We start from the raw sequence: 27,111 nt of genomic DNA, 5'->3' as shown, positions 1-27,111 counted from the left end.
AAGGCCTCACTCAGATTGCTTTTCATCTCTAAGAGATGGATAGGCTCCTTCATCCAGGAAAATGAATGGCTGTATCATTGTATTTGAAATTCTGGAGTGAGACACAAATTTTGCCAATGGTTCCTGCTTTTGTAAAATGTTTGTTTCAAACTTGTGGAGCTGCAAATTCCTTAGTTATGGGTAAATTCAGATCTGCCTTTGATTCTGAGGCTTGGAATCCTTTCTAGTTTGTTTTGTTACTGCATCACACACTCAGGCAGCTTTCCTGGTTTCTAGAAGTATTAAGTCCTCTTCTTCTCACTGAGCCCTAATTGAAACCCCCCATAGGCCAACATTCTTGCTGGAACATATAAAATGTAAGCAAGAATTTATTTGAATGAGTATTTTTTTTTATTGAAACCTGACTAAGAGAATCAGAATTTGGCCCAGTGTTCAAGAATAGAGATAATTCATGTGGGAAATCAGTTGAGCTTTTCAAATAAGCTCCTCATCTAGTACTAGTGACTTTGAGTAAGCATTAATAATTATAGTCATGCCATCCAGATTTACTCTAGTTGAAGATTAGGCCCAGACTTTTGAGCAGTCATCTGCCCTCCAGATTTTGTTTTTACAGTTGAAATGGCTAAACAAGTTTTTTGTTTGATTGTTGAGTTTCAGATGAGTCTTCATTTTTACCAGCCAGCTAAAATCACCCAGTAGCCAGGAGTCCCCATTGCCTTGCTATACACATTTTTTTCTCAGAGGGCAGAGACTGCACTGGGCAAGCTGCAATCAGACATGACTGAAGCAACAGGGAGATTGCAAGTCAAAGCTAATGTATTTATTTATTTAGTGGCATCAGACTGCTAGGGCATTTAACCACCCCAGCACCACCACCATGGTTACAGGCTGAGCTAGCCATCAGAATGCACTCATGATAAAAGGAAAAAAGGTACCCAGGAGACTGAAAGAAAAAGCATTTTTATTGAATATAACTTAGAATTACTGGTTGTTCTTTCTGTTCTTATAAAAAGCTGTAGAGCTTTGAAAGGCTGAGCCTGTGAATGACAGAAAGATCTGCTTGAGAAGCCAGGCTCAAGCGTGCCTTTTGGAAAAGGAGATCTTCCCTGACAGCCTTTCTCAGCTCCACAGAGACATATGCTATGTGAGATCAGGAGAGTACCTCTCAAACACAAGCTATCTCCTACTGATGAATTGTCTCAAAGAAGCTTTTATTTCTATAATATCCATACTATAGAAACTGCCTTCATCAGCTGCGCTGTCTGGATCAATGCCAGTCTTCAAACCAGCAGAAGGAGTTTCAGGAAGAATCTAACATCTAGTATCTCTTTGCTTATTGTGTAAATCCAGTTTCTTCGAACTAAAACAAACAACCCCCCCTCATCCATATTCATTCCTGGTGTAATTCTGATGCCATCAGGAGAGCTGTGGCAGGGAGTAATTCCCTTCCTAAGACTGGCGTTAACATTTTCAGGCATCTGAATTTGAAAAAGTTTTTGTACGGTTCCACAGGACATTGAAAAGCATCCCACAACTTCCACAGTATATCATCCCTGTCATGGTATTGCCTTGTACTGCCCTGACATCTGCCCTGCAGTAGAAACACAACAGCTTTTATCCTCAAGGACAACATTTGAAAGCGGAACATCTTACTTCTGATGGGTCACAGCTTTAATAACCTGTTGCCTCTGGGTACAAAGAAACATGTTTCCTCTGCAGCAAGTATCAGTGGGATAAACCCAGCACTAGGAGCAATGGGTTTCTATTTCAGGATAGCCTTATAGACCCAGGACTTCCCAATAGCGAGTAATTTCCCTGAGCCTCTGTGGTTACTGCTGTGCAGGACATAGATTCCTGAGGACGGGCTATTGCTCATAATCAGTAGTAATCTGTTCTGTGCGGGATGTCAGCATATATAATCCTCCAATACCACCAGAATGTTAATTTTCTAGTACAACCATACAGATCTGGAGTGCCACAATAGAGCTTGCTTCTATACATATGTATTAGCTAAAAAAAAGATCTTTGTGGAAGTTAATGTTCCATAGAGCCTCAATAGAAAAGTGAAGCACTTGAGCTCAAAGGGAAAGAGAGCTTAAAATTATCTGCTTTCATTGAAACAATAAGCCACTTGGCATTTTCACCTTGGCCAGGATTTCTATACCTTTGGGGGGGACAGTTCAATTGCTTTTCCACCAAAGAGGGTTAAAACAATAAAACAGGATAAAACAAAATTAACAACCTACACTAGCTTTCCAACTGAAAACAGTGTGTCCTGAAAATATTATGAACAATGGAAGCTTTCCCTGGCAGCTGAACTATCAGTGATTTTCCCTTGGTGCTTTGCTGGCTGGGAAAATAATTCCTATGCAGTTCTTGCAATAATCAGCGTAGGAGCTAGTGGTAAAGGCGAAAGAGTCAGTTTGCTTGCAGGTTTGCTATAGCTGCTGGTTTTCACCTCATGAGAAGATAGCCTCCTTCTGTGAGGACCAAAGTCCCCATCACATCAGAAGCAGTAGTAAGAAAAGTCTGCCAAAAGCTCTGAAACCACTGCTGACTTCAGCAGGAAAACACACAGGATCAACCCTTATGTGTCAAGCTCAGCTACTGCTCTCCAATTTATTATGAGCAAGGTGTTTTTGATATTCACAGTCAGCTCTAGATATGTGTCTAAAGGACAATAGCATGACCTTGTGGAGGAGGAATTATCTTCCTACTTCAGGTTCTGTGACAGGCCTTGCCTCTGACTTGCCACAGGGAGAGTAAGAATATTCACTAAATGCTGAAGTGCTGGCCTATTTTCCCAGCCTGTAAGAAAGCCTGTTGAATAGCAAACCAGCTCAGTTTTAAGCTAGACAGATCCAGTTTTCTTAAGGATGTTCCACAGATTCTTACTGCTGCTGGCCAACAACCACCTCGCTCTTAAAACCAGCATCACTCCCATCAGGTTGGCATGCTTGCTAGTGCTTCTGCAAGACGGGCAAAAATGTAAAAAAAGAGGAGAGGCATCGCTGTGTGGACTCTGCTGAAATTCAGTGATTGCCTCAACAGGAGGATCTCAGTCCACATCAGAACGCAAGTTATCAAGGGTCAGTCATATGTTCTGTTTTGCTGGAAGCTTTTAATTAACGGTCAGAAATAAGAAATGGTCATTGCATGTTCCTGTATAACTCCCCAGTGTTAACTGCATTGTACAGAGGATAAGCAGGCAGAAGGATGGAGGCCCATTGCTTCAGTGTGAATCGCAGAGGCATAGCTGAGGGTAGAACTTAGCCCTAACACTTTATTAGGCTGAGAGATTATCAGGTATGCAGCATGCATTCCTGAAAATGTCATGTCACTATATGCTTTTGTCCCAGTAATATGTGGAAAAAGGACCCAAGGGTGGGCATCTTCTGTTCAGGGATGCCAGCATCCTGACTAGAAGCAATGAAATGTCATCAGCAGGAATAGAGAGAGGGAAAAATGTTGTGCCACTTGACCAGTAACTGCATGAATGCACCATATTGCACCAAAACAGAATCAATATCACACCAGGACTGTGTTCTCACAGCTCTAAAATCTGTAAGATAGGCACAGTGCAGCTCTTTGGATGTTCCCCAAAGTTGTGTATAACCTAGAGGCATAGTAAGTAAATTTCTGTGTTACTGCTTTTCTGAGAGCTTTTACTAGTATCCAAGGGCTTTTTTAAGTTCTCATGAAGATGGTTGCCTATAGGTGGGATCATATGGTGTAGAAGTAGTTGTGATCAACATGCCAGATAATTTTCATCGTCATGTTTAGTAATTTCTACACCCAGAAAACAACTGTAACATGGCCTTTGTGTCATGCTTGGAGACCTAAAAGATTTTTCCAGAATTGTTTGTTGTGTGTACAGTTACACAAAGCCCTCAATCCCTGTTATACACGAGTGTCATATCCTTCACAAGTGCATAGTTTCTCTCCTCTGGTGTCCACTATGAACAGAGAAATGAAGACTTTATCTCTTAGGATGTGGCATATCTCACTACATTTAAATTACACTGATTATCCTGAGTTTATGTTGATAAAATCTTTAAATTTCACTGTCTTATCTGTATGTGGTACATAACTATGTAAGGTTAGAAGAGTTTTAGAGAATTTAAAAGATAGCTAGTCAAACAGTAGAGGTCTGATTTTTGTGTTTGTCTTTATAAAAGATAATCTGAGTTACATGGTCCCTATGATAAAAACACTCAGTAGTGATCTGAAATGGTTTTTATATAGACTCCTATACCATGATTTTAAACAATAGTTCTCAAGACATTCCAGAGCTGGACACAGATGGGGACACTCTCTTTCTCCTAATGACATAAAGCTCCCAGGATACCAGGGATGCAAGAGATCCATGCTTAAACTCAGCAGAGAATCTGGTCCACCCTGAACCCCTGGCAACTGCCAGTTTGGAGTGCCAGAAAGAGGCCATGGCAAGGCTCCAAATCCAGACTATTTGACAGCCCCTACTCACACCATAAAAGCATTTTTTTATATGACATAGTTAACCCTGGTTCTGAAAGACAAAAGATTCTTGACCATAAGGGTCATTAGAAAAATGTGGTTCAGATTTGGGCATAATGTTTTCAGAATCAGTTATTGTACCGTTTGTGTTTCCAAAATTCCATTTCACTCTTGGATTCTGCCTCTAAATATATATCTCTTCCTCCTTCCTTGTCCTGTTCTATATATATAGCACACCCACATGTGATAAAGCCTTCTGCCATAGCACTAAGGCAAGGGGGGGGGGGCGGGGGGGGGAAGGCTGTAGCTAACCTGTGGGAGCACTGAATGCGCTTGGCTGCTGCTCCTAATGCTCCAAAGATATAATTATCACATGCGTATGAGTACTACACCTGCCACATCTCTTTTGCTTAAATAAATGAAAGATTCCTTAAATGCCACACAACTCCCTTACTGGGAAACCATTAGCCAGAGAGGTCACCAGAGGGCTTCACACTCCCTGTCCTTCACCTTCCACCAGGCAGGTTCCCCATGACATCTCTCTTTTCCTCTCCCCCCACAGCCGTTTCTTATGAAAGTCCTCGCCATCTCCTTTTCAGTGCCCAGCTTTCTCCTTCACTGTGACTTTTGTTTCTTTTTCTTTCCCCTGTCTTTGTCTGAGCCTTCTTCCCCGTTGCCTGTAAACCTGATCCATTACAGTTTGTAGGTAGCGATTCTCAAGCAAGAATTCTCAGTGTGAAGTTGGGATAGCTTTAACATTAAGGATGTGCTTTGTAGGTGCTTCACTCGTCATCCCTGTTAAAGCTTGCTTTGTCTCTGCAGCATAATTTAGCATTCTGTTCAGCCAGTGCATTATTTCTTCTTTATCAAAAGAGTTCTTGCATGTGTCTGTAACCACACTGCTGCCTAGTATGTGGCCTAGACAAGCTGCCTGTGACACAGCAGGAATGATGTATTCAGTGCAAAGGCTTTTTTTTTTGGCTTGGACCATCTGCTGGTGAAATGTTCCTATCACTAAAATCTCTTCCACATAAGAAAACTGACCCATCACTGATTACTTGTCAGTGACTGATGTCCTCAAACAGGGATATGACCATTTTTAAGGCTGCTACAGAAAGTAGCGTTAGATGCTTTGAGAATTACTTTGTCCCCTGTCTACTAACAGTGAATCCATTTTTAAGTCAGTACAGTAAGACCTTTGCTGACTGTTGTCAACAATGAATCACTTTCCTATCATAGAGGGAACCTTAAAAAATGCTTCAACCCAGCAGAAATATCTTGTTCATAGTCACTCCCCAGATTCTCATTTCTTCTGTTATTGGTAGTGGATTTTGCAGCTTCCTGAATCACCTCTGACTCATGTCATTGCATCCACATAACTTTATTTCTCTCTGTGTACCATTACGTATGTACCAAAAGACAGCCAAAGAGCTCAAAGGCCTTACAGGACATGTGTCAAGCAGATCAAGGTAGTGGTTAGATAACTGGGGTCTATCTCTAGTTTTGCCTGTGACTTCTCATAAAAGGCTAATGAGATTATTTAGGTGAATAAATCCAAGTGCATGGAATTAGATATTTAAACACGTATATAGTGGGAACATGGCCAAATTTTCAGGAATGCTTAATTCCCCAAATTTAATTGATAGCAACAGAATCCATTATTGTTCAGACCCTTTTGAATTCAAACCAATTTACATAGATAATAAAGACAAATAAGTGTTAGTATCTATGTTTGAAAATATCCACCATGCACTGTTTTTCCTTCAATTGCTGGGAAAAAAGAAAGCATTATTTTCCCCATGGTTTCATAATGTGCTTATATATCCTGAAGTGACAGGTGATGTGTGAAAGCAACAAGTCTGTCTGTGTAAAGTCATACATATTTTAATATAAGAAAAAAAACCAGTGACTAAAAGAAAAAAAGAGTCATACTTGAAAAATAAATTTGGTAGCAGATGTAGAGTGCTCCTAGCATTAGGCCAGCCTTTTACCCAAGAGAAAAGCTAGTTCACTGATGTCTGTAGGTGGTGGAATCCCATCAATGCATGACTTCTGCTTCATGACTCCCATCAAAAAACAAGATTTGTATATCAGGGAATTCTAGCTATGCCCAGTGCCTACATTGACTTACAGGGGAGGGGATTCAAGAGGAAAACAGCATCCATTAAAAAATTAATTGAGCTTAACTTTGTTTCTTTCTATTGCTATTTTCATAAAAGCCTGGGAGGTATGGGACAGCTTCAGAGACTTTAATGGCAATTCTTATCTTTCAGGCATCGGATCTCAAAATCAAAGTTTAGGTAAGTAAAACTGACTTTCGCTTTTCCTCCTTTCCACTGGTTTTGTTCTTTATTTTGTGAAGTGGTTTACTCCTGCATCTATGGGACACAGTGGTGATTCTAGGAGATACTGCCAAACTTGTCAGATTTTAGTCAGTCACCTACCAAAAATCAAGATCCTTTTTCTTAGTTTCATACTGAAATAAGGCACAGGGACTACTGACAATATTTCACTCAGAAGTACCTATCTGACTGCTACCTGCATATCTCAAGCCATAAAATATAAAAGCAGAAGAAAAAAAAAGTTCAACCACATAATTATACTACAGCCATTAACATCAACCCTGTCAGCTCAAGGTTCTCTTTCCTACACTTTGTTGCACTACTCTGCTTTGCTTCATTGTAAATCTTTCAACTGATGAGGTTTGCATCTTACTTGTGAAATTCTCCCTTTCACCATGGGACATGTGGAGTAATCTGGCAGTATTTGTTTCTCTGTTGACTTAAAGCTTGTGAATATGTGAAACAATTCCCAGGTGGTCGTCTATGGGTTTTGACTGGAAAGGCTGAATGAACTCACGGAACTTGGTTGTTGAGGTCCCAGTCCATTTCTACCTCTTCAGTAGGAACCCAGCTGCCTCCATAACTGAATTCAGAGTCAATTTTATAAAAAAACTAAATTAATTTTCAGAATAACTGGAGCAAGTGAGCAACTCTGTCCTTCAGCTTACCTAAATAATGAACAGTAATGTAAATTCAGGAATGCACATATGCGTACAGACTGCCTATATGCATCCCTGTGCAGAGTTGCATACATGATCACATTCCTACAATCGGTGGATTTATTTGTATGTAGGTATAAGCACAAAAAAACACTTGTATCATCACATGGTCACATGCATGCACATTTGTGCATAAGTACAAACAAAAGTGCATGGGATTGCTAATGATTTAACAACAACATGAATGTCTATGTGGTGTGTCCATTTTGAAAGTTGGGAAGATCATTTCTTGTCCCAAAACCCCTACAAAACACACAACCCTTATTAAATGTCTGTGCTAGCTCAATTGGGTGCCTTTATAAATTGCATAGCTAAACCAGCCTGGATTTGATTACCTGTTAAAATGTTGTTGCAAAATTCTTGGCCAGTGTGCCTGGCTTTAGCTCATATAGGTGCTGAACCCTGACCTCACAGCCATGGTTTATCACTGGAAATAATACGTAAGAAAAGACTAGCCAAGAAAAGTTCTCTCTTCCTGTAATGTTGTATATGTGTGTGTCTCTTTAGAGATGCATGCACACACATATGTATGTAATATCTATATAAAACTATTAGATTTATTATACAGTAGCAAGTGTTGCCTGGAAACTGGTTGCTATGCAAGTTAAATTCTGAAGAGTAGGAGGTGTGTAATTAGCTTTAAATATCTTCTGTGGTTAGTAATTACCCTCTGAAATCAGTGACACAAGGGGATATGTTCATGGAAGGCAAACTTTAAAAGGTCTGTTGATTCGCAAATGGTATCCTTAGTTCCAGGCATGAAGGTGAGATGCTGAGGTTCCCTAAGTTTTGTTTTTCTGTTCAGAGTTAGCGCTCATATTGGGCTTGCTCCTGAACATTGCTGAATGTTGGAAATGTTCCATGTTTTTTGTTTGACCTCACATCTCCAAGGACTTAATGCAAAGGTCCATGGTATATAGTGGGTATCTTTTCATTGACTATCCTGAGGCTGGGCAAGGTCCCATTGCAGGCCACAAGCATTAAATACAAGAAGAATAATTATTTTTGTAGGAACTGGGCTAAAAAAACTCTCAGGGTAGCTGCGATGGATGTCTTCATCAGATTAAGACGTTGCTTGAAGAGGTTTGTTCACCCCTGAATGTTGCAAATTGGCTTAGGACTAACTTTATTCCTATAGCTAAAGGAAGGATGATCACAACTGTTGACTCAGATGAGAATGAGAGAACATTTCTCAGGGTGAACTTTAAAGTTATTCTCTACCACTCTTGAACAATAAATCAAGACTAGAGTCTCTCTTGACAGAGATTTGCAATAGCCTAAGGATCCCTATCTGAAAAGTACTTTTCCTTTTCCAATTTTTCAAGTCGCTACTGGCGCCGATGGAATCGATTCTGCAGAAGAAAGTGCCGCGCCGCTGTCAAGTCCAATGTTTTCTACTGGTTGGTGATCTTCCTTGTGTTTCTCAACACCCTCACCATTGCCTCTGAACACTACAACCAGCCAGACTGGCTCACGGAGGTCCAAGGTGAGGAGAAGCTGATGGTTCTGTTTATTGTAGTCAGTGTCAAAAAAAGGGGCTGAGGAAGGAGCTGATGCGTTAGACCACACAATGGAGCAGGAGCATACACAGCTCCAAATAGTCTTCTGTCTGTGAATGATCTTAAGTAACACAACAGAATATCTGCCTACAATGGGGGAAGTTTCAGGGAAAATGTAAGTTCCTCATTTCCAGCCGAAGCAGTGTTCCACTGGGTGTAGGTGAAATCAGGAGCTTATGCTAAATATATATTTGCAGAAACTGCATTTCCAATTTATGGATAGCTACTGGGAGCCACAGGTTCTCCAAGGTTTTCCCTGAAATGGCATTTATGATAAATTCTAGTTACCAGGGAAGTGATTTGTAAAGTTCTTCTGTCTGCAGAACAGTTGAATCCTTACCGAAGGTGAGAGCAGCTGAAAGGCTTAATTAAGCAACAGTAGGTAGCACAGCAGCTCTTCTATTCCCACTCTCATCTGCAGATGACAAATGTGATGGGAGGTTGTGCACAGGAAGGCATGTCCCTGCCATGGAGGTTGTGTGGTTGTGTAATACATCACAGCTGTACGTGCAATACATAAGAATTGCTGTAAGCTTATTTGTAAAACATTTCTGTGAATGAGATGCCCATGCTTTTGAAGTCTATTCTTTGACCCAAGCTTATATGAAGTTAACCTTTCAGACTGATCCCAGAAGGGGTTTCTTATAGGCAAGGGCCGATGGTTAGCTGTGATGACCTTTTGACTAAGTTTCATTAATCTATTTCTGTTTGTTTTTCATGAGACACTGCCAATAAGGTGCTGCTAGCTCTTTTCACGGCAGAGATGCTGCTGAAGATGTACAGCCTTGGTCTCCAGGCCTATTTTGTGTCCCTCTTCAACCGCTTTGACTGTTTCATTGTGTGTGGAGGAATCCTGGAAACAATTCTCGTTGAGACAAAGATCATGTCACCACTGGGCATTTCGGTGTTGAGATGTGTTCGACTCCTGAGAATATTTAAAATCACAAGGTACTTTTGTGCTTCTTTGGAAATGAAGGAGGGCTACTGCTCAATACATAACATATATAGGTGCAAGTCACTCACATCCCTGTTTTTTCACTTTTTGTACCACTAATTGGGTAGTGAGACTGCTAGGTTGACAGTCCTCTTCCTCTGAAGTCTGTGGCAGGATGGGGAGGGCTGTACAGACTGGATATCCCTGATGTGAGTGGTAAGGATTGGTGAGGAGTCTGGCATAGGGGGCTGGAGTCACTTGATACCATGCAGATTGTTCAACTGAAATCTGGAAGGATAATGTGAGCTGAGCTTGGGCTCTTACAGTTCCCTGCAAAAGACAAAGTGAAAACAAAACAGCAGATAGCCTTGTGATCTTTTCTGTTGCTTTATGGTAACAGAGAAGAGCCTGAAAGACTGCTTTGAGCCAAAAAAACATTTGACTGAGGAGCCCATGCCAACTCCAATAGACTCAACAGTGGCCTGAGTGGGAGACAGTGTCAACACCAGCACTATAGGCAAAGGATGTTGCCAGCCCTTCTCCTTCAGAGGAGTCCAGCATGAAGCAGCAGCTTTATCAAGAAACTAGGCTTTTCCAGACCCCAGTGTCCCCTCTTTTGCCTTGTCCTTCTTTCTCCTCTCCCTCTGCATAAAGGCACAGGGGTGTCAGTCACTGCTTTCTGCAGTCAGGTACCTCCAAAACACCAGCTTGGTTTGGCAGGAGTTTTTCAGCTTGAGGGTAGGTTGTAGAAGAGATCAGCTCCCAGCTTACCCAGATGGGAGCTCTTGGAACAAATCTATCCAAGTGTTCACCCGAAGCAGCACAGGGTCTGCTTTTTCCCATGTGGGCACCAGTCAGCACCTTATAAAAAGCTTGACTGAGGTGGTGAAAGAGTGCGTTTTCTGCAAGCTCAGCTATGAAAATGTCCCTAGAATTGCTATAAACTCCCCCAAAGGAAATTTCTGACAAATTTGAGATAAAAAACACTGCGCGTGAGAAAAACAAGACCAAAACTGGAAGACAGTCAAGATGGCAGAGCTGAGAGGCAGAAAAAACAACAGACTTGGACTTGTGCATCCTACAAGATTTACCCTTAAAGCTTCTGAGCCTCTACTCTCTGGCAGGGTGGATGGTTTTCAGGGTCAGATGGCAGAGTCAGAAAATCAGTTTACAGTCTCAGAGAGAGAGGCCAAAGCAAGCCTACAACTATTAAAAAAAGAAAAAAAGGTGGTCTGGACTTGTGATCACAGAAGAGGGAAAATTGTTCCAGCTAAAGAGTTTCCAGCAAGAAAGGCATCTTTGCCCTTTCAGAAATAGGGGGGATCTCTGGTCTGGTGACTGTTTTTCCTGGATCTTTGGGTCTGAAAGCTATCATCACTGAGTCCCAGGCCTGGTTTCTGAGGAAACCAGTAGCTGTTTCAGGCATTGGGTAATCAGATACACCCAGGGCAACATACCAATAGCTATAAAAGCATAAGCTTCAACATAGCATCCTGGAGAGGTCATTGTTTTTTCAAGACATTTCTCCATTCTTACACAAAATATATAATCTAGCTAAGAGAATTCTGTAATAGAAAGGCAAATGCTGAGAGAATATCATTAATACTTTAGGAAGCTTGAGCTATTGGAGTACTCAAATATTCCTAAAGCTTCTGGCAGAGGTGTAATGTTGGAACCAACCAGCAGTAGGACTAGTTTTATTTACCTTCATTCTGCAGCAGAACTAAGGAAGCAAATGTTACCTGGAATGTCTCCTGCAATTTGTACATGGGTCTATGTGTAAAGCACAGAGCTGAGGAATAAGTCATAATGAATAATGTATTAATCGGATTTTGCCTTCTTTCCTGTTCCTAGAATATTGGCAAGTAGGTTGCAGTAGTCTTAGATTTATCTGTGCTTTTTAATTATTCATAATTTTCTTCATGATTTTTCCCCTCCATGGGTGAAGTTCACCCTCATGTGGAAGGCCCTAGCACAAGCCTCCAAAGCAGTATTTTAGGCCCACTCATGTCTTACTGCAGGAGAGAATATTCTGGAATTAAAGCAAAACTTTTACCTCTGATGTTCTCCAGTAAAATACTAATTTTTCCATTATTCAATCAGTTCTAAATACAGTGATGATTTATTGATGACATTATCAATACTGGTGGAATACACCACCTGAGTGCAATGATATTACAGAAGGATACAATCCTAGAAAGGTGGGAAGGGTAGGAGGGATGATAGTGTAATGTTTTATGTCAAACATATATTCAAGAGCAGTGACATGGGGACATACAGTGGACATGAAAATAGTGATAATCAAGGACATTAAAAAGGCACAAAGCAGGAGAATTACTCTGGTGAGAGTATATCAGTAGATAATCTTTATATATTTATATGGATTTTCCATGGTAAACACCAAGCACAAACAAATTCTGGGTGCGTCAAGATGATACACTTCTAGGAAAAACACAAATGCAGCTCCCTAATCTAATAGAAACAAATAAAGACACCATCAGATGAACAATGCATCATTTTAGAAACCACATTTAGAATTTCAAGAGCAAACATTCCTTCCAAAATTATAAATACTCTTCAGAATCATTTAGTCTTGTACATTAGACAAGCAAACAATTTAATCTGTTTGTTTTATTCTCCCTAATTTTTACAGGGCTGTGCAGAAAATCTCCCTTTGCTATGAGAAAACAAATTATTTTCTCTTTATAAACAGTCCTTTACTGCTTTATAAATCCCTATATTTAGTCCTTTATACTTAAAAAATGAATCAATTTATTTGCAGCAGCATACTGAAATTTGATATTTTATACCTAATCCTGCCACTAGATAAGTCACTGTGAACTGTAGGGAGGAGAGAGAGGGCACCTTTTTTTTGTACCTGCTTTCAAAGTGGTTTTATATTGGATGAACAGTGTGGGAAGCTTTCCTACAATGAGACTGCCAGCTGTTGCTACTGTTTTAAGCTCTGCATCTGTGATTGCCAGTACCATAAAGACATAGTGGAAGGCAATGGAGAGGAGAGGGAAGAGAACAAAAGAACTCATTAAGTTCTAATCCAGTTCTGCAAGTGATTTTTGTGTGAGATGTTGAACAAACCATTTAACTTCTCTGCATCATTCCTCCATTTTGAAGCAGGGATCATAATCACGTCCTACTCACTGAGGTTTTGCAGTACCTCATTCACTAGCATCCTCAAGGGTCTGAGATCTGCAAGTGGGAGATGTTAAGAAGCACATTCCTTTCCCTCTAAGTCTGAGGCAGCAGCAGTGCTTCTCTTGTACCTCCCATTATATGCTGCCTGGTCCAAAATCTCTGATTCCATCCAGCAGTGCGTGACATTTATTGTAACTGTTTTTTCTTTGTAGTATATTAATCAAAGAGGATGAAGTAGTGAGAGACTTTTTCTTTGTCTGGGCTTCAACCGTTCCTGACGTAAAAGCCTTATGTTTCATTGAGTAACCCCAGATCTCATTTTGAGGGGGTGTTCGTGTTAGTTCTGCAACCACCTAATGTGGCAGATGGTAACCTCAGGTCAGGCTTCTAGGACACTAAGATAAGACAATTGTTATTTTCACATCCTAGTCAAGTCAAGCCTTCCTTATCCTCTCCCTTTTCCTTTTTCTCTTTTTTTCCCCCTGATTGGTTTGTTTACTTTTCTAATGGTGCTGTATTTCTAGCTAGCTCTCAGTACATAGATAAAACAGCGCTGATCTTATCACCGTGTTATCTCAGTTAATTGCTTTAAGTTTCATAGTTACATAAGAAACTGAATCTCAGGTACTGAGCCATTTGTAAGAAATGCAGGGCTGATGAAAGCCTGCGCAGTTGCACTCTGAGATAGCAAGGCATTTAAGCTTAGAGTCACTGAGACTATTCAGGTGTGTAACAGCTTCACTTTATGCCTTTTAAGGGCACTCCTAGAAAGACCTAGAAGATGTGTGTCCTGGCTGACATTGGAAGACTTAGAGAGATGTACTGGACCCCATCAATTTCTGGTTTAAGAATGCTAAAGTCAGTTAGTTTCTGAGTTTCATCAGAAATGGATTTTTCCCTTTTCCTGTGTCACTTTCCCTTCCTACCAAAGTGTGAAACTATGAGAGCTGTAAGCATAAAAGCAAATACAGCGAGCTGTTACATTGCACATTCAGTGCGGGTATTTGGTGGCACTGAGCCCACAGCTTCCATGCCCTTACCTTTGCTCTGTAGTTTTTCATTGCTCATCTCTTTAATTGCAGTTAAACTTTAAAGCATTCTAGTTTTCTCTGAAGTGCTGAAGCTGGGCTGGAGGGAAAACATCACAGTTCTCTTTGAAGCTCAGCCCTTGGAGATGAACCAGTTGCTGAACTTCAGAGGACATGGCAGTGTCCCTCTGCAGATCAGATTGCTAACCTTCATAAAGTGATTGGGCTGCTCAAACATTCCTGTCTTCCATGGGACAAGAAAAGTCGTCTTTTCACACTGACACTTTAAAAATATTAAATTAACTGGGATTTTAAGAACCCTTGTCTCTAATGACTACACTACCTTCAGAAAAAAATTGTACGTTGAAGGATCAGGCTTCCTCAAAGGAGTGAGAGCACTAGACATGTCTGCCATCCCTCTCAAGTGGAACTTTTGTCTCCAAGGAAAATATGGCTGGAAACTCAGAGTCCTCTAAGGAAAGAAAGGTTCAGTGTTATGGGCTTTGGGAGAAGGGAGTGGAGAACGTTGGCCATGGTGGAACCTCAAAGCATGGTGGTAGGCCACAAGAGATGATGCTAGAAGGAAGACTTGGACATCACAGGCAAACATTACTGGCTTGCTGACCTGTGACAGCTGTTGAAGCTTGCTAGTAATGTGCATTCAAAATGAAGTGATTGGAAGATGACAGCTAATCTTCAGCCCAGTCTGAAAGCTCTGTCAGACTCAAAACTGCACAAAAGAGAAGTGGTCATGACCAGCTAAGCCGTAGACTAGGAGTGGTCAAGCAGATGCAAGGCCAAAGTGGGAGTTGCTTCATGGGTGACGTGGTGGATTCTTTAGCAATTTTTTCTGAAGCCTTTTACCAACACATGGCTGCTCTGCAGGCTGGCAAAGAATGCAAGCAAACTGACATGCTGCAGCAGAGTATGCTGCTCACATCTTTGAACCCTAAAGTGGGACCACAAGGGCAAGAAGATCCTTTCTCTGCATCATACATCAGTCTGATCTGAGCACAAGCCTGAATACTCTGGAAGAACAGGTCTTAGCTATCCTCTCTCTTGAATGAAGCCCTTCCAAAATGTTCTGCAGCCTATTTGAGGAAGTATAGTGAGTTTGATAGCAAAAAAAAAAGCAGTGATGATGTGCTCTTCCAAGAGCAAAAAAACCTCTGGACTTTATGAATGTAGATCTGGAGTCTCTTTTAGGGTCCATGTAAAAGGACCTTTAATATCTTTCTCATTTCTTTCAATTCCAGAAAGCTTAGCAACCTCTATCTGTGAGTGAGCCCAAGCACGTACTCACACACACCAGATTTTGGACAAGTTTGTATTTGCATCCAAACTGTTTCCCCATCTGCTCTTGTTAGTTATTACAGGCCATTCTCTGGAGTGAGGTATTCTGGCTGCCATAACATCTGTGAGTGTTGTAATGAGGTTGGTTAGAATGTAACTCACTGAAGCAGCAAGAACTAATCACTGTATATTGATAGAAGATTTGCAGAGCCTTAGATGGAGACTGCTGCAATAATCTTCTGGGTGTGCATATGGGGTGGGGGGTGGAGGGAATTGTGTATGTACACGTGTGGTAGTAAAATTACTCATTAGCTGCAGTAGGTCTCATTATCTTAGGGAAGCACATCAATGATTCACTGCTTAACAGGGTGTCTGGAAATGCCTGCTTATACGCAGAAGGCAGCCGGAGCCAATATCCTGTGCAGTCCATGAGCACCTGTCTTGGATTGAAGGAAATTTAACTGCCTCTATTTTCTCTCCCAGATACTGGAACTCCCTGAGTAACCTTGTGGCTTCACTCCTGAATTCAGTCCGCTCCATTGCCTCCCTGTTGCTGCTTCTCTTCCTCTTCATTATCATCTTCTCACTCCTGGGGATGCAGCTCTTTGGGGGCAAGTTTAACTTCGATGAGATGCAGACCAGGAGGAGTACATTTGACAACTTCCCCCAGTCCCTCCTCACTGTGTTTCAGGTAAGGGCAAGAGTGATCCCAATGGGGCCAACACACTGTGTTTACATGGGGTGAGACAGAGAGCAGGTCCCGCACCCTTCCCCTGCAGTCTGACAGTCCCGAGACTGGACATCAGGCTAACAGTGCCAGGAGCAAGGTGCCACACTGTGCTGCCAGCACAGGAGTATTCCCTCCAAAGTGGGGAACCGAAGCTAAAACCACCAGGTCTTAGCAGGGTAGGACAAGAGAATGGCCATTGCCATGTCCCAGGGCAGCACCTGCATGCCAAACCCCAATGCTGCAGCTGTCCTTCCCCCTCCCACAGTACTGGGGAACAAATATCTGCTCACGGCACCAGAGAATTAATCAAACGGCCTTTAAGCTGACTGCAGTTTGGGAAGTGATCAACCAAGAGCATCAGGATCATGATTTCATGTGCAAGGTGAAGGGAAGTGGCAGGGAGGGCTGTGCTGAGGGCTGTCTTCAGTGCTATAGGTCGTGCAGCTTGTCTGAAACAACAGACATGTGGGAGGGAAATGCCTGGGAGAGGTGGGGAGACTTGAACAGAGTTGTCTGGGAGAGCCATTTGGCTTCAGCCATCATCTTCAAGGGGACATCTGGGGTTTTTTTACACTTTGAGCACAGGCCCTCTTTGCATTCTCCTTGTTCTGGTTTTTTTTGTTGTTGTTGTTTGTTTGTTTCATTTTCTAGATGGACACAGCCAGAGTCTCCAGCCATCCTGGGGGAGGGGGTGTTCTCTAGGATAGTAGATATCTTTGTGTTAATGGGGTTTTCAAATTCTCTGTGTGGTCTAACACTGTATCCCTTATTGGTGGGAATGTGTCATTTAGATCCTGACTGGGGAGGACTGGAATTCGGTGATGTATGATGGGATCATGGCTTATGGCGGCCCCTCTTTTCCAGGAATGTTGGTCTGTATTTACTTCATCATCCTCTTCATCTGTGGAAACTGTATCCTTTGATGCTACTCTTTTCTCCAAGTGGGGCTGAATTTAAAGCCACCCTTTACTACTTTGTTATGTCAGAAAGTAATGACTTTTGTACCTTACAATTTTACCTTTTTTTTAGGTCTGAATTTTGGCTTTGCACTTCCAAAAGTTAAACAAGTTTATTTAATTTTAGCTAGTGCTAAGGTATATATACAGTTGTAAGAGCCAGCTACTTGCCAGTTCCACATGCTAGCTTTTATTTAGTATCTTTACATGTTTAGTGGTTTTATTTTACATTCCCCTTAATTCTCTCATAGGTTTTTCTTTCCTGCCTTCTCCAGAAATCAATCTCTGTGTGTACCTACTGTACTTACTGCATATTTTTGCTTTAATTGCCTTTTCAGTAACATATTCCATGTGCTTTCATCCAAGCTTTATGTGGAATAAAAATATGTATAATCTACAATATGCTATATACAAATGCTGTAATAGGAGTAACATATGTTTGACATAATTGATTTAGGTGAGATCATATATTAATTCATGTATAAACTAACAGGAACCGTGTTCCATTTCAGTTACTGCAATTTGTGTATTCTTCAAACAGAAAATCGTGTGCTCTGTTATCTTCCAGCCTGTGCTGGTGTTAAGTAACTTCAGTTCTCTCTGACTTCAAGGTTAAGTGAGGGCACTGTACATATCCCAGGAGGTACAAAGCACATTGCATGATTAGGCTGTGAGTGTCTTTTCACAGGAATTTGCATATAACGCAGAGCTATGGTTCTGTTCCATATCTCAGTTTGCTCCAGATTTGTTCACGTTTAGTTTCTGCTTCCCTAATAAATGGCCCTCCTGTGTCAGAGGTGACATTTCTTTTTATACTGATTCTTCTATAAAGCCACCTTGTAGTCTCAGCCCAGCTCTTCCATCCTTTCCTCATAATTCAGATCTCTCAAACCCTGTTTTCTGACATTTCAGTTGACCTGCATGCCCTCTCTTCAAAGTGAGATGGTGCAATTCCACTTATCTGAAGGTCGAGGCAGGCAGTCTGCCTAACAGCTTAAAAAAGCTACAATTTGGATCTCCTTGTGAACTGCAGAGGAAAATGTGAGCCAGCTCTACATGCTGGCTGACTTTGGAGCCATTAGACCCTGGAGCCCAGGGAGGGGGGTGGCTGTATTTCTAGATTAAGCCTTGCACTGAGGTTTACTTAAAAGTTATTATGGTAGAATAAGACCCACTCTCAAGAAATTTATGAAGGAAGCTGATGTTCAGATTTGTAACATGAGGTCTGAACACTGACTGGCAAGACAAGAAAACAGTTGTGATTCATTGCCCTTCAGCTACATGGGCACAACTGGCCACACATGGACCCTCTGCTAGGAGATGGCAGAGTTGTCAGCTCAACTTTCAGTGCCCAGACTAAATGAATTTCTTTTTGGTTGCCTCAGAAACGCTAATGAGAGTGCTATGTTTGCTGTCCATAAAATCCACTCATGTCTGTGGGAATACCTATAATGAAGTTGTTCAACTCAAGTAAGTAGGCCAAAACTGGAAAGCCCAGGTGCCTTATGGTATGAGGCTCTTGAAAATAAGAGTGCTTTAATAAAAGTGGCCTAAGCTGTCAAAGATGCAAAGCATTCGGCACTCCCCTTATCTTCAGTGGGATTTGTTGCACAAAGCGAGACGCTTTGGGGAAATCGGAAACTAAAGTATAAGTTTGGACCTAGATGTTTTATATCAGTCATTCTGCTGTGAAATTTTAGAAACCTCACACAGTGTGTTACCCATTTGGATGGAAGGTGTAGGTTTGTGGGTGCTGGATACGCACATCCTGAACATTTGTGTGAAATGGAAGTTTGGAAAATCCAAGAAATCTGATGACAAGTTGATAAAAATTTTCAATTAAGAAACCTTTAGTATAATGTTGTTCTGCAGTTTTCAAAGCCCATTTTCTTTAAGTAGCACACAAACAGATATCCTGCTGAATGTATTTTTGGCCATTGCTGTGGACAACCTTGCTGATGCTGAGAGTTTAACATCTGCACAGAAAGAGGAGGAAGAGGAAAAAGAAAGGAAAAAGCTAGCTAGGTAAATCCATTTGCATACACCTATCTACACTCATATGCATGCATTCCTGTGAGTATATTTACACACATTATGTACATATATATGTGCAAGTAAGTATGTGTGTATATGTAATATATACACATAACTTCTCTGTAGGTGTGTATAGATTATATATATGTGATTAATATTATTATATATATTATTATGTATATGTAATTTTTTATGTAAAAGAATTCAAACTAAAGGACAGGAAGGTGTCATGAGCTGGGAGTCCCCACAGTTGCAACGATGTGAGCAGAAGAAAGGAAGTCTGAGTGACTGATGAACTTTCAGGGCATCAGCAGAGAATGAGTGTGATATGGTGTCAATGTTACAATCCTGTTTGAATCTCCCTATTACCTTCCCATTGCTTTGGACCACAAGGCATGTTTTCAGACTGTTGTTGCCATGACAAGATTCAGCAGCTTCTTTCTCTTTTGAGGCCACATGCTGTTCTTCTCTTTTTTCTGCAAACTTAGGAGGCACGAGCTGGATGTAGAGCTTCTCTGTCATTACCAGCTGCCAACAGCGGGGAGGCCTCTCCTTAACTGGTTATTTCTATTCACTGTCTTCCAGACTGCTTGGAGGGGATCTCTTGTGCAGATCTTTCTGCTTTGTTCTGCATGAGAGTCAGCAGGTTTCCCTGGCTCTGGGAGTGCAGCGAGGGGCTAAACTTTGCAGGCAACCTAGCGGAAGTCCACAAGATATGGGTTGAAAATGGTTCATGCCTTTGTCGTTGGGTGAACAAAGAAATCTCTAGTGACAGATCTAGAATACTCATGTGCACAAACGCACAGGCACGTACTTCCCCCACGTGCACATGCACACACACGCACACACACAAACACATGCCATTGAGAAAGCTATAAAATAAAAGGATGGTATACAGAATTAGAGCAGAGTCTCTGCCTTTGCCTGCAGATGAGGAGAAGGTAGAGCCGCTGGTATGTAAGCTGGACTCAGAATGGATGTACCAGCCAGCTGATCGTTCTCATGGTGTGCGCTGTACTACGTGAAGTTCCTGAAAGGGAAACAGCTTTCCACCTTTGTAACTCTTTGCTTTTTAACTTGTAAAATTGTTAGGACTGCTAGTCCCGAAAAGAAACAGGAGATAGAAAAAACAGCCGTGGAGGAGGAGACAAAGGAGGAGAAAATTGAACTGAAATCGATCACTGCTGATGGAGAATCCCCGCCTGCTACCAAGGTAAGGTCTGCTGCCAGCCAGCATTCTCTGTGCAGCGATGGCATGAACAGCTTGGGTTTCTGAGGGAATGAAAACCCTCTGGCTTGTCTGATAAAGGCTTTGCTGCTTCTCCTTCCATTTCTGTCAGATCAACGTGGATGATTATCAGCCCAATGAAAATGAAGAAAAGAGCCCATATCCCACAACAGAAGCACCAGGTATATACCTTCTTCCTCTTACCCCTGATTTGACAAAGAGAAGCTCCAGTTGCTAATGCACATAAAGCCAAATTGTGTTAGCGTGTATGCTGAACATGTAATGCTTTCATGACGGGACAGGATGATGTACTTGCCTGTGTTTGCACAGGTGTGGACTTGGTCCTTTGCAGTCCCTATACTGATTAGTTGTATTTGATTTGGTTCTCTGTAAAGCTCTGTATTTGACTTTGTGTTTCAAAATACAGAGCTTTACAGAGAACCAAATCAAATCATATACAAATCTCTGTATATGAAAATGTATCTATGACTTTGTTTGCAGTTTATTTTTTCAGTACTTAGTGATCAAGGGAGTCTCATAACAGATACTCATGAAAGGCATAGTGCTGAATGCCTTTTTGCACTTTTGTCTAATCAAAAAGGACAGTGTGACTTATTAACATAATTCTAAAGGCATAAGATCTCAGCCTAGAATTGGAAAAAAACAAGCTAGAGCATTAGTTAGGCTAGTTTTCAAGTCAGTTAAACCTAATTAACTTCATCCTCAGATAATTAAAACATTGGTTGAAGAAATCTCAGAACTTCAAGGAGTTTTTCTTCAAGGGATCCTGAATGGGAGGTGGGGTTGGAGCAGAAGAATTATAAGCTAGTCAGTTCAACTTCCATTCTTGGAAAAGTGCTGGAACAAATGACTAAACAAACTATATGACTGCAAGATAAGGAGATGACTAGCAGCCAACATAGATTTGCCAAGAACAAATCACGTCAAACCACCCTTATTTTCTTCTAAAAGGGGCTGACAAGACTCGTAGACAGGAGAAAAGAAGTAGATGTCATATTCTTTAGCTTTGCTAAGGCTTCTGACTGTCTCTTATAACAATCTCATAAGCCAGCTAGAAAAACACAGTCTAGATGATTGAGAGAGAAATTGGTCAGACCCTTTATGTGGGGAGTAGTGATGGCCCAAGTGAGGTTCTACAACCCAAGAGTCTGTCCCGAGTTCAGTTCAGTTCATTGTTAATGACCTGAATGATGGAAGAGGAAATATGCTTATTACATTTGCAGATGACATAAAGCTAGGAAGGACAGGAAGCATGCTGGAGGGCAGCATTAGAATTCAAAGAGCTCTTGAGAAACTGGATAAATGGTCTAAATAAAATTGAAAGTGCCAGGCTCTACACATAGACAGGAATAAACAACTCACAAATAAAGGATCTTAGGTGACAGCTAGTTAGGTAACAGTCCTTGAGAAAAGAATCTGAATCTTGTAATCACAAGCTCGACAGGTGCCAACAACATTTTGCTGTCTTTCAAAGGGCAAGCAAGTAGTGAGATTTATAAACAGTGAAAACATGACCCTTTAGTCCAGTTATGGGTTTCTTCTAACTGGCCAGTGAAAGCTAATCAGAGCAAAGCAATTGTTTTATTCTGTTCACCATTGATAAGGTCTCAGCTGGGATATCGTATCTCATTTTGGGTGCTCTGCTTAGAAGTGGAGCTGAACTGGAAGGAGTGTAGAAGAGCATGGTGAAAACAATGCTAGTAGGAAGCAAGAACTAAGATTGAAAGAATTTTGGTCGTTTGAGCTAGGAAAGGTAGGAGAAACATCTTCGAATGCATAAAAGCCTGTTACGGGTAGGAGGGGTATTATCTTCATTATGAAGAAGTAACAGATTTAAGATTCACACCAGGGGACAATTTTCTAATGGTGAGGCTAGAAAAGATCATGAAGATGGTTGTGGAAGCCCAGCATCACTGAATGTTGTTAGGAACAGGTCAGAAAAATATCTGCCAGAAAATACTTAGATATAACAAGAAGTTGATCCTGGCTTAGCAGAGGCATGAACTAGAGGGCCTTTTGCAATCCTTTCCTGCTCTGCTCTTCTGCGTTTCTGTGATTCTGTAACAGGCTGTAATAGGTAATAAACCACATTCTCTTCTATTCCATGATTCCTAATAAATGTCTGATAATAGGTTGATGTGATAGGGTAAAAAAAGGCACAATAGTTCATTTTAAATAGACGGACAAAGTGTTTCAGACAAGCAAAAAGGAAAACTGTCCATTGCATTTGATGTTCAGTACAAAAAATCCCCACATTTGCTATACTTGTATTCATCAATATTTATAGCCCATTTATCAGGAATAGAGTGTGGTTCCAACACCATGCAATACTGTTTTAACATTGCCTGGAGCAGATCACTCTGGCTTTAATCTTCCCAGCACATCTATAGGCACAGGCACTTACTGGACACACATCCCCAGTTGCTAAGGGGTTTGTGGGAGTCTTTAGACAGAAGAACAAATTAAAACAGCTTGATACAGTTCTGTTTCTGTTTCTCAGCTGGCCTGGATTTGCAGACCATTACATTTTTTTCAAGTGAAGGTACAGTCACCTGTATATCAAATTTAAGCCTACTGATAATAGAATTGTGTTTTAGTTACCTTCTGTGGATAGCTTAGAAATAGTCCGGCATGTGAACTACTTGACAAAAGCTACATCTACAATTTGTGTCATGGATGTTTTATCTGCAGCTATGCATAGGATTAGAGTGCAGAAAATTAAGTACAAACACTTTTAACTCCTGCCTTGGGGTGCCAGTCCCTGGCTTGGCGTATTTTTGAACAGAACCTAAAATTTGAATGGATGGTCAGGTTTTCTCCTGTCTCCTATTAGAAATGCAAAGGGACAGCATCTTGGTTATTTGGTATTGTATGATGCCATTTCTAAACAGGCCTATTCCCTGAATTGTTTATCAATTCTTTGTGAAGAGTGAAGCTGATCTCTAACAGCTCACAAAATTACCTGACCACTTCTTTTAGAGTTCATGGAAGTCGACCATAAGGCTCAGAGGCAGTAAAGTTTTGTAAATCCCTTGTTAGATCAGATTTACCGTGGTCATCTACTCCATTCTGCTATATAAATCTTAGAAACACCGAAGCCCTCTGAGCTGATGTGGCATGTCACATCTGCCTTGTGTAGTCAGTTTTGGGGAACAAGGCCCGAAGGGTTTCCACAGCATTAACAAGCAAGAATTTCCCAATCCCCACATGTAGCCCTGCCCAATTCCCTTGTGGCCATCTGACCAGTCCAGAATCCTTCTGCTGATTGCTGATCGGTGCAGCTGTGGTACAGGAGCTGCCATGCAGCCATATAGGGCCCATCTGAGAACACATCTTTTCTTGCCCACTTGCATGTGGATCCATTTTAGCTGTGCTTTGAGTGAAGCATGCTATTGCTTCTTAGATGCAGTCAACTGGTTCTACCTATTTTCTGTTTATGATTTAAGCTGTTAATACCTGTGACCTTTCCATGGCAGTGTATGATTCCATCCTCTGAAAACATCCTTCATCCTAACCCAGTGTTCAGAAACAACTTGAAATGGTCACTTCATTTGTTTTCCCTTTATTCTTTCAACATACCATGCTCAATCTCCTATTTGTTTCCACTGCCTCAACCAGTTTTCTCAAGAAAATCTTCTGACTCTATTTGCTACACAGTGTTGCTTTTAGCCCCAGGAATACTCTGTGTACTTGCAGCTCATCAGATCACCTATCCTCTTTGTTGGAAGGAGAGACTAGTTATTCCAGAGATTTGTGTACACTAGAAGGATTATTATGATGATATGTTTGTTATAGGAAGACAGGGAGCTAGTCTTGCAGTCTAGTACAGAAACAGACAAAGAATTCAGAATGTCAGATGTAGGTAAAAGCTTGGGATGATTCATGGGAGCTTGAAGCAAAGCAATGTCCTTACACATGAGTTCTGGTGTTTGTACAGTAAAAAAAAAAAAAAATCCTCTTCATTGAATTTCTCACTGATGCTGCACTGTAGCCTGTGTGTGCTTTTGGCTTCACAACCAAAGGACATCACTATTCTAATGAAGCATAATTTAAGATGACAGTCCCAGATTTGAATTTCCTTGAACTTCAGGAGGGTTCAAACCTAGATCTGAACTTGGCAGCTCTGAGTCATGTTTCTTTATGATTTCATGGCAAGCTTGACTAGAAGGGTCACTTTTTAAACATTAAAATACCTTAGGTATAGAAAACAGTCAAAGAACAAGTGTTGGATTGCAGCTGGTGTGCTGCCCAGCCCATCTGTGAATACCATGTTGACCTTTGCTTCTACGAATGCTGGCAACTGTGCAACATACTGTTTCTATATGCAGGTAGATAGCTTAGGTAGTGACCTGAGCTGAGGCTGTAATCATGTTATTCTTTGTGTATTTGGGCCTCGGCGTTTCCTTTCTTCTGTGCCCTAGACCCTACTTTAAATGAAAAATATTTAGAACATTATTCTTTATCTATGGCTGAGGAACTGAACGTATTTTCTAGTCTGAAGGTATGTGGTTGCCAGAATCATTAATATATTTCTTGCTGTATGGCAGACACAAGAAAAAAAGGAGAGTGTTCTTTATGGTATTCACGGGGCTGATCCTTCTGCTAAGAGTCCATTTTCCTGAGGCATTGTTCCATACCCATTTCAAAGTGTTTTTTTAAGCATTCCTCTGACTAAAAGAAAAAGTGAAGGCACAGAACAGGTACTCAGAATACTGGTCTTTTTAAGTAAGAGCTCTCAAATATCATATGTGATCATGGGCATCAGTATTCTGGACTGTTAAATAAGTAAAAGAGTTTGCTTACTTCACTCATTGTCAGCCCACTCTGAAATCTGAAGATAAAAGATGCCAGTGCAAAGTATTTTAATATTAAATAAATATAAGCATTAACGTTAACACTAATTTTACCAGTACCATGCACAAAAGTACTTCTGAAAGAATGTTTCTTTAACTAATAAAGACTGTAGAAAGAGTATTATAAAGTATATTAAAATATTAAATTGAGCTGTTAAAAAATAGACTGGCTTAAAAAGTACAAACTCTATGTACCAGCTCAAACATTTATGCAAAAATCTATCAAGTGAATTTGAGCTGAACTCTTGCTACTAGAAGTGTAAAGAAAGAATCATATTTGCATGCAATAATGGCATGCCTTGAAAAGGCCACTTTTCTCCTGTCTCTGACATCAAGATTAGGATCTCTGCTGATTTATCTGTTCTTTCTGATGTGTCCATTACTAGATCAAGTACAGTACCTGACCCTAAAGGAACAGGCTCTTCCTGGAATTTATCTCACTTTATGGACTCAATATAAACGTTTTAACTAGAGTTTCCTCCTTTGCATTGGCTGGAAGATAAATCAGTTGCATCTAACATGTCAGGCTCCCTTCTTAAAATATTTTTTCCTGTCTATCTGGTTAAGTTAGAAGATTAGGATCTTTAAAAGAGCAAAATACTATCATGTCATTTACAAAACAGCATCTGACTTCAGCAGGTAGAAGAAATCCTCAAAGGTAGAGGGTTCTCTTTCACATACCACTTAGTCCCCATCTCTGCATTTTTTTCCTTGGGGGTGCTCACTGATCTGCACAGTGCCTGGAGATCTGCTCCATAGGCATCAGGTTCGAGAGTTGCAGCCTTGCTCCTGCCCTTTCAATCTTCCCCCCACTGAATTATGAAAGGACACAATTTTAAGAATTTCTGATTAGTGTAAGTCAAAGTGCCCATGCTCCATGTTTGCTCTGTGCCATATGCGCACTCATCCAGACACAATCCCAGATGTGGCAGTGGCTTCATGGAGAGCCTTACAAAGAGGAGAAAAACAGATCTTGATAAATTGGAGGAATGGTCTGAAGAGAATAAAATGCAGTTCAATAAGGATGAGGTCAAAGTGCCACTCTTGGGAATAGTCAGCAGCACAAGTGCAGAGGGGGGAGTGACAGGCTAGGCAGCCATTCTGTCATAAATAATTTGTGCTTTGTGCAAATCAGAAACTGGTGGCAAATTAATGCCAGAGTGTAATGAAAAGAAGTGCCCATGAAAGACATTTAAACAGGAAGATAGTATTATAAGATATAAGAAGTAATCCAGCTCTCCTCAGCACCAGTAAAACCTCAACTGCAGGTTAATCCTACAGATAATCTGGAGCAAAGTAGCAAGAACGATCAGAGACCTAGGGAACACAACACCTCAAGAAAGACTGTTGCTGTTTTGCTTTAGGAACCAGAAATCCTCTGAGAGGCATAATAATGGTCCTTAAGTATATAAAAACCTTCTGCAAGAGGAAGGGAATTCTCTGTTTTCTGTGTCCATGGAAAATAGATAATGGATTTAGACCATAGCAAGAAAGGTTCAAGTCAGCCATTAGAAGAAATTTTTTTTGCAGAAGGGACAGTGAAGCATCTGAGGAGACTGTTGTTGAGGATATTGTGGGCTTACCAGCATTGATGGTTTTACACAAAGACTAGATCAATGTCTGCCAGGGAGAGCGCCGGGCAGTGGATGCTGCCTTGGAGAAAGCAAGTGGACAAGGAACTTCAAGCTTTCATCATTCTATTTCAATGATTCTTAGTTTTTATCTCTAGTTATGACAGAGACAAATGCCCCAGCACTCCAGAATGGGTTGTATTTTGCATTAAAA

The 27,111-nt window shown here is 41.0% G+C and overlaps 1 protein-coding gene across 4 annotated transcripts in view; it reads left to right on the top strand.

Annotated features, from left to right (window-relative positions):
• CACNA1C (calcium voltage-gated channel subunit alpha1 C) overlaps positions 1-27,111 on the top strand; it is a 498,947-nt gene that overhangs the window by 376,229 nt on the left and 95,607 nt on the right. For all 4 annotated transcript variants that reach the window (XM_052789484.1, XM_052789488.1, XM_052789485.1 and 1 more), the window contains exons 11-18: positions 6,750-6,776; positions 8,863-9,023; positions 9,819-10,044; positions 15,988-16,195; positions 17,026-17,146; positions 19,101-19,215; positions 20,317-20,437; positions 20,565-20,634. In XM_052789484.1, coding sequence (XP_052645444.1) covers positions 6,750-6,776; positions 8,863-9,023; positions 9,819-10,044; positions 15,988-16,195; positions 17,026-17,146; positions 19,101-19,215; positions 20,317-20,437; positions 20,565-20,634 — 1,049 coding nt within the window. The remainder of the gene's footprint in view (positions 1-6,749; positions 6,777-8,862; positions 9,024-9,818; positions 10,045-15,987; positions 16,196-17,025; positions 17,147-19,100; positions 19,216-20,316; positions 20,438-20,564; positions 20,635-27,111) is intronic.

This window comes from Harpia harpyja, chromosome 6 (genome assembly GCF_026419915.1).
Source record: "Harpia harpyja isolate bHarHar1 chromosome 6, bHarHar1 primary haplotype, whole genome shotgun sequence".
NCBI lineage: Eukaryota > Metazoa > Chordata > Aves > Accipitriformes > Accipitridae > Harpia > Harpia harpyja.
This window is presented reverse-complemented; position numbering and strand designations above follow the sequence as displayed.